The following is an 8,736-nucleotide window of genomic DNA, read 5'->3' as shown; positions in this document are numbered from 1 at the left end:
ATGTATCAAAGAACTACAAGTTCTGGATATACAAACAATAGAAACAACATACAAAATTCCACAACAAGATGGGCTAACTATGCAAAGCATTCTGACATATTCGCAAGATTTATGCAGAATAATTCATAATTATTCATTTAAAGAAATATCTAAACTTATGAAATACCTATATGAAATCATATATAATGATTATGACGTGGGAAATAGTATTTTGAAATTGTACAAGATATTGATAAATTATAAAACAACACCAAGATCCTCATATTGGAATTATATAACAAAAGGACACTCATTACAGCTAACTGAAGAAATTAAATCAAATATTTTATTATCAGTAAAACATACATCCTTTGCACAATACTGGAAAGTTTTTAATTGGAAATGCTTGCACAGAGCATTCTTAACTCGGTAGAATTACTAAAATTATACTTCCACAAAGGGAATATGTTGGAGGTGTAAGCAAATACACAATGCAGACTGGAAACACATTTTTTTTCGACTGTGTTAAAATTAAGACATTTTGGAATGGTATTAAAAACTTTATACAAGCTTTATTTAATGAATCGTTTAACTTATCTAAAGCTCTAGTATTATTAAATGTGTACAAAGGTCCTCATTTGAATGAGTCAAATATGTATCTAGTATGGAAAATACTTGCAATTTCAAGGGAATGTATAACAAGAAGATGGAATACAAACACAATACCAACTTTAGAAGACTTCTATAGCCTACTGAAGACCACAGCATTGTTAGAAATTAAAATTAAAGAATTAAGGATTCATCCTAAGCCATTTATTAACAATCCATGGAAAAAAGTCTTATCATTGATTGACACTTTACAATAACTGAACAGATACACTCTGATAACTGGATTGTTATACCTATAAAGCAATTGTATATATTGAGCTATGTTATATTGTCAGGCTGATGTAAATAGTATACATAGTTATTTAAGATGTTATATACAAATACTATAGAATTTATTCAACTGTATTTGAAAAATAAAATTTTTTTTTGAGAAAGAGACATCAAAAGTCAAAGCGAAGAAAAAATATTTGCTGCACATTTTAAAGCAAAACATAACGGCACTTTTTTATTGTTAAAGGCTAGTATTTTAGAACACATTAAAATTTTGAATGAAAATGAAATTTTATTGAAAGAGAGGTTTTTGTACAAGAAATCTGTATATATTTTAAATTATAATACATTGGTCCCTTTAGGGCTTAATGGTGACATGAACTGGAGATGTGTGATTTAAGTGCTGTAGTTATATAATTGGAGTCTTAATTGCTGAGTGTGGGAAGGGTCTTTTGTATATAAAATGATGTCATTATGTATTCTTTATACTCCTTGAAGGTGCTTACACCGAGGCACCAGAGAAAATAAAGTGTTTGTGGATTTACATCTTTGTAGTTTGTGGTTTCTACATTCATTGGATCTACAAAGTTGTTGGCAAGTTTTATATTCTTTGCGTTGTTGTGCTATTTTGAATGCATACTCATATACTGTAATTACAGCAGTGTTGCCAAGATCATCCAGATATCAAGAAAAATAGATGACTTTTGAATCCAAACAGAGTCTCTTCATTACAGCATGTGATCTTACCACTGGATCTGTCCCATTATTGACTATAGTGTCCCTTGGGTATGTTCAGATCCAAGTATATTGCTCAAATGGAAAGGCCCAAAAGCTTTCTGTCCAAGAAAATTAATGATCTTATGTGTTTCAACTATCCCAGTAAATTCAGACAGTTCTCCTTATACTCAGTAGCCTACTAGCTTCTCCAAGATGACCCGTGTCTTGCTTTTTGAGACATAAAAAAAATCAAACAATATTTGATTTTCTTTTTCTTTGAGAACCAAGAGCTCTACAAACACATGTACTTGGGACCCTAATTTGCACCAACCGATAAACAAGACACACTTGAGGAATAGTTTCCTCACTCCTTCATCACTCAATGTATTCCCAGCCTATGGGATAACTTACCACTGCAGGTCAAACAAAGTAATACTTTGGCTACCTTAAAGATTATTTATTTATCCTTTGTTGACTGGTTTAGTTCCACTAGGCTGGTTGCCTGTTTTCAGGGGATACCTAAGGTGATAGTCGTACTATAAGGGAAAATTTAGCTGGTGAATCCCCTACTCGTTTTGATAGATGCCATGGATATTTTGCATCCACTTGAGTTATCACCAACTAAAGCAGATGGAACCTTAGTTTAACATTTCATCCAAAGAGGCAGCAATCCAATCAATTTGAGTCAGAATAGAACCCTCAGCCTTTTCGTCTTGTAGCACCAAAGGCAAGCATTCCACCTGTTGTGCCACTGACACTTCTTGCTACATGATGCATCACTGACACTGTATGTTTTGATGATTGAATACGTAGACAAAAATTTACACTTAGTCATCATGTATGGCCTTGTTTTGAATTGGGAGGTGGAGATTATTAAGTACTCATAAAAGGTGGTAAGACTTTCTAGCTGTGTTTACTTAAAGGTGAATCTGGCTAGGCAGCTCATGGTCCTTGTAATCAATTGTATGGTATTGTTCCTATTTTCATGTTCTACCTTTCCTGATTTATTGAGGGAAGTAGAAGCATTTCTAGTTCTCAGAAACCTGTGTTGGTCTATGCCACTTCCAAGTTCTTCATCTGCTTAGACCTAGCCATTTCATGATACAATGACAAAGTATACAGGTGTTTTGTATTTGGGTCACCATTTCTCATTAGCTCCACCATGACCACTTCCAGTCTACATTTAGGAAGAAGCAGAAACACTGGTTAGGCCTCGTCCAAGGGGCTAAATTGTCTGCAGCAGAGCTAAACCTTATTCTGATAGAATGGCATTCCATTCTGTAGATTGCCTGGTCATGTTGTAGTATCTGCACTTTATTTGTGAGCACGTCTTTGTCATTTATCAAAATATTTAAATATTTCGTCTTACAAAGGACCCAGTCGGTTACTTTAAGAATTTATTTGAATGTCAGGTTTCTTTTTGTCTGCCTCAGAACCTTGTAGCAGTTACTCATATCAACAAAACTCTTACCAGAGTTGTTCTGGTATTCCAGCTCATATTTTATTTTTCCTATATAGCAATTACTTGAGTTACGTATGAATAAAATCTTAATTCTCTTATGAAAGTATTTACTGAACAGTCTAGTTTTGCAACTTCGTGGAGAAAAGAGTTTGGTAAGTTTTATGCCGCCTGTCAGTGACTGCTCTTTTTTTTCCTTCCAAGATGCAGTAGTTTGGGTTTAGGGGTACAACCAATGTTTATTTTTTGTGTCACGTTTGCTTGATTTATGATTGCTTGACCTTCAGTACATGTGTTGCCAGCTTATGAAAAAGCTTTAATGATGTAGGCTCAGATAATTTGAGGATACACAGTGGCTCTGCCTGCCTGGGAAGTGCCACAGTGTTCTACTTTATACCATGTTGCTTGCAGTCTGTAGGCCTCTACTGGAATATATTGTTCAATGACCTGGAAGGAGTTCTTGGTTCAGGAGAGTCATAGATGTAGCCATTGACTTTATCTAGAATGGCTACATTCTTACCACCAGCAACATTTCCTCCAAGGTCCACCACTGGGCAAGATTTTGTGGCTTCATTTCATCCTGGATAAGTGTGATACACACTGGACCAACATTGCTGGGTGGCAGATGTAAAGGGGAGGAGGTTACCATGTCTTAATCTTGGTGATTTCTTGTTCCATCCATTTGAGCAGTTAGGGAAGTAGACATTAACTTTGAGAGTCAGGTATTACAAAAAATCTGGTGTAAGCCAGAGCCAAAATGTAATGTTTCAGTCTTAACAATATCATCTGGAAGTACATTTGGCTTTCAGGAGAACTTACCTACCTATCCAGGTACACATCTGGTAACTATTCATCTAAAGTATCAATTCCCACATTTAGGATTGTATGGCATTAACATATGTTACCATTAGCTAGGGCTGCACCCTGAACCAATGTTTGTACCTGGTTTTCTCCAAACCAGACATGCTACATATGTGCTTCTCAGCTTACTTGGGCTGTACATTTTTGAGTAATTAATTAACTAGCATGAATTTGGGAAGATGAAGAAAACTGAAGTAGCTGTAGGAATCCCACAAAGACATATCATGAGCCATGGGCAACATACAGACAGTGGAGTTCAGAACTTAACTCTGGACCTTGGAGTTGTTTTAGTTTTACCTTAGCATAATTTCTGCTCTACTTTTATTTTAACTGGTAACTGAAGTGTATATTTTTTTATCTCAGAATTTATGTATATGGTATTAGATGGCTAGGTACTTGCAGAAATATTCAGTATCCTGAAGCCACACTAAATTTCACACAAACTCTTACATTTTCTTTGCTGCTTCCACCATCTTTCATGAACTACTTTTAATTGCAACAGATGCAGTTATTCTTGACGGGCGTGAAATACAATTAAGTCCCTGATGACATCACCATTGCATAGTATATGGATGACAGGGGTCTATATTATAACATCGAAGTCTAAAAACATTGAATGTTATAATATCGACCCCATTCAATCGAAACACCAGAAAACCGAACAATCAGAATAACAATTTTTTTTCCCAGGGAAAAAATTTGCTGTTCCAACAAACATACACACAACTCAAGCACACCAAAATAAATAATCCACACACATTCACTTCATGAAACCCTACACTAACCCTAAGGTCCCTAACTATTGTACACTCACCTTACCCGCTCCCTAACCCTAACTCACCTACCCCACCCTAACCCTCACGTTCACACAATCGCACATTTACCTGACCCACGCCCTAACCCTAACTCACCTAATCCGCCCCAACCCTAAAGTCTGTCACTACTGGACACTCACCTCACCCGCTCCCTAAGTTCATTATGTACTTGGACAATGAGAATGCAATAAGAGAGTTTACCATCAACACATAGTCTTAATATTTGAAATGTACTTGAAGTAGTAATCTGGAAGGATACTTTCATAAAACTCAGACTGTCATAGTAAACATCTGCTGTACCAATACTGTATATATTTTAATGATATACAAAAGTGTTTTAAAGGGTTTCAGTGGGAAGCATTGACAAAATCTATGTTGGCTTACTTGGGAGATTCTCTCAGAATGAAGGCACAGCAAAGTAACTTTACTACTGAAATACTTTATTACATTACCCTCAGATAAATGAAGGACTCTGAACCAGTACATCCTTATAAGAATGAGGCTGCAAGAACACAAAGTCAAGATTTGGATGGCTGCACAACTGCTTTGAGATGTACATTAGGAGATGAACATATTTCGGATTTACAGCAAAAAGGAAACAGAGCCCGTGACTGCAGTAAGACAAAGAAAGAGGTCATCACCCATTTCCACTGCACATTTTCATATAATATCCTAGAGCAAGCAATTCATGCTCCAAAGGACTTGGGCAACTTCTCATCAATCTGGACTAAGTTTCAGGGAAATGTTTAAAATGATTGTGTTTGAGAAAACTTTTAAAAACTGTTTATCTGTCTTTCTTAACTGAATTTGGACTGCTGTATACAGTGAGTATACAATCTTCTGCTCACAGTTTGTCACTTGTAACTTAACTATCAGGCACACAAGTCTAGGAAAACATAAGGTAAGTTGTAATAATACACATTAGCAAAGCCTTTTGTTTTTCTGATTGTTTAGGGGATATTTAGGTTGTAAGTTAAACATGACATTCATTTGGTTTACCAAGAAATATGGTATATTTGTCTTCAGGAAGATTAAGGGAAGGAAAGCTTCTCCTTGAAGCAAACAGTCGTCATTATTAATCCCTTCTACCTCATGTGTCAGTTTATATTACCTGCATCAGAAAGACTTATGTTTACTAATGACATTTTATGTTCACTCATACGATAGAGCAATAGCATTATCTTGTAACAAGTTTAAATTGTAATGTATGGTGTTTGCCAGTTAAATGCTACACAGGCTTCTAAACTTGAACGTAATTATTAACCCTCAATTATTTTGAAGCACTAATTATAAGCCATTGTGTTGATAAATGTGAATGTTACTGATCTTGATTCTGTGTTTAAGGATAGTATATGTGATTTGGTCATGACTTGTTTTGCACTAGTGGCCTGTGTACTGTTGTTTTTTTTTTTCTTTTACTGCATTTTTAATTTATTTTTCCAGACCATTTTTTGTGATGCTTATATTTTGTGAAGGTGGCATTGTGACATGTCAGTCCATACAAAAGTAGGATAAAAGCATAAAAGCAAAAAAAAAAAAAGATTTTCTTGCATAAGATTTACACAACCTAAAGTTTAGCATAATGAAAGGCAATACACTGATAACTTCTAACATTGCTTTGTTCATGTTTAATGTAAAATAGCATCACTGTGTCTTTTTTATCATCATGTTTTAAATTGTTTATTTTTAAATATGAATTAAAAGAAGAAACTTACTGTACTGTAACAAGTGCCAGAATGCAAACACTGATGCTCTACAAACAGTTTGGGAGTTAATTAATAGTTCATGATTTTACATAAACCTTTGCACTTTGTCCTTTTTCTGCATTTTGTTATTTTTTTATGATTTTAATTTTTGGTAATGCAAATATAGCACACAAAAAAGAAACTAGTCGTTGTTAACATTTTTCAAACTTTGTTATTAAACTGCATCAGTATTACAGAATGCTTATTCTTCTATCATTTGTCCTTGTTCGTAATATGCTAATAGCCAGACCTGAACCAGTGTCTTACTTAAATTTAGTTTTTATTATGAAATTCATTGAGCAATTAATTTATTACAGGACTAGTAATCTCGTGGACAGTTAGTAGCTTACACTGGCTTGCTAAGTGATGTAAATAAATCATATGCATGCATGGAACGGGAAGGGGATGCTGACATCTCATACTGTTATATCCCCTGTAATGCATTCCATATACGTAATTCATCTGAGCATGCTTTGTTATTGTTGTTTATAGTCTGTCTGGGAGTAGTGATTTGCCAGTTATCCATGCAGAGCTGTTATTTCACTGTATCCTCAGGTATACAGACAAAATGACAGAAACATATTTTCAGCACTCCTTACTGATTCTTCAGTGTACTGAAAGATGATCATAAGGTTATTTACAAAATGTATGGACTGAGTCAGCAGCACTATTTATGTCATGTATGGACTGGATCAGTAGCACTTCTTCATTATACATACCTTTCAAGAGGTCATATCAAGCCGAAAAATAAAACAAGTAGAGATACTACCTGTTTTTTAGCTGTTGCTGTCGGTATTGCAAACAGGACTAAATCTTGCCTTCCAAGATCACCTTATTAGTAGATGAAACTTATTCCTTTTCTTATCACATGTCAGGTTAACTGTGATCATCTGATACATAGAACTTTTTTCTACCCATCTTGCCATGGTGCATGAGACAGAATTTTCAGAGTTTCAGATTTACAGTGGCAAGAGCCCTGGCTTCTTCCACATCAACAATTTTTCAAATGCAACGCTTCTGCTGTCCAAGCACGGAATAAATCATACTGCATCTGTGAACAATGGCACAAGGGTACTCAAGGTTTCAGTGCTTACCACAAACAATAACAACAGCAACAACTCAGCAGATGTTTACATCTCAGGGTGACCCAAATGCAGCAGCTTCTTCCTCTCCGTTTTCTAGTTTTGAAATATCATCTTCACCCATTACCCTTGTCCTGCTCCAACTTTAAACAATCATCGCCCTTATCCTGCTCCAGTTTTAAACCATCATCTCCCTTCGCTGCTCCAGCTCTAAAGCAGCATCTCCCTTGGCCTGCTCCAACTTTAAACCATCATCTGCTTTGCTCTGCTCTAGCTTTAAAGCATCATCTTCTTTCCCTGCTTTAGTTTTAAAAAATCATCTTCATCTCCATGTTCCAGTTTTATATTATCACATTCCTCCTCCCCCTCCAGCTTTAAAGCATCATCTTCATCTCCATGTTCCAGCTTTATACTATGATCTTCCTCCTCCTACTTTAGGTTTAAAGCATCATCTTCTTCCTCTCATTCTAGGTTTAAATCATCATCTTTATTCTCCTGCTCCAGCTTTGAACACCCCCCCCCCACTCCAGCCTTCTACTGCTAAGTAGGTTTGCCTGTTGCTCTCCTACTGGTAAGTGAAGCAGAACCTTTACTGGTTTTCAAACCTCTGGGGAGGGGGTGGGGGGTTTAACTGCTGCACCGACTCTTCCTTTTTACAACTTCTAGTTCTTTCAGATTAACAAAAAAGGACCCCCTTATATGACCATAGCTCATATTTTAAATTTATACATCCACTGACTGCCACATTTGAGAAAGCAACTATCATCCATATTTCTGGTACTGCTGACAAACAGATATTTCATGCTGCTAGATTAATAACTATGTTGATTCCTAAGTTAAATACCTTATAGCTCATCTTATGCACTTAAAGCACCAAAGCACATATTTCCTATTGTTCTTGTCATGTATCCCTTAATGTACTGAATCATTTATGTTTTCTCTGGACTCTGTAGGTGTATAATGTTGTGATTTGTTTCATATACTCATAACTTTGTCTTAGATTTTAAATTCTGTAATAAAAGTTAATGGCCTTGTAGCTTGGATTTGTATAATTATGTGTTTTAATTCAGTTGAACGCTAGTGAACTTTATGTAAGCTATTTTTAAATAATTTTTTTTTAAATAATTAAAAAAAATTGTTTTCTACTCCTAAAATTCTCTTCCTGTGGTGTTTCCATTGTACCTTTTACTTGATTCTTT

At 35.4% G+C, this 8,736-nt stretch overlaps 1 protein-coding gene across 3 annotated transcripts in view; it reads left to right on the top strand.

Annotated features, from left to right (window-relative positions):
* The window catches only part of LOC122792925 (signal-induced proliferation-associated 1-like protein 2), a 2,084,855-nt gene that overhangs the window by 1,711,598 nt on the left and 364,521 nt on the right, over positions 1-8,736 (top strand). The window contains exon 20 of one of the 3 annotated variants that reach the window (XM_044060497.1): positions 5,169-6,654. The exons of the other annotated variants lie outside the window; for them this stretch is intronic. Coding sequence (XP_043916432.1) covers positions 5,169-5,172 — 4 coding nt within the window. The 3' untranslated portion in view covers positions 5,173-6,654. Of the gene's footprint in view, positions 1-5,168; positions 6,655-8,736 lie in introns of those variants that run through there. 3 annotated transcript variants of the gene reach the window in all.

The sequence above is a fragment of the Protopterus annectens genome, chromosome 2.part0 (genome assembly GCF_019279795.1).
Source record: "Protopterus annectens isolate FY-2018-M chromosome 2.part0, PAN1.0, whole genome shotgun sequence".
Lineage (NCBI taxonomy): Eukaryota > Metazoa > Chordata > Ceratodontiformes > Protopteridae > Protopterus > Protopterus annectens.
The sequence above is the reverse complement of the archived record's forward strand: the minus strand, read 5'-3'. Positions and strand labels throughout refer to the sequence as shown.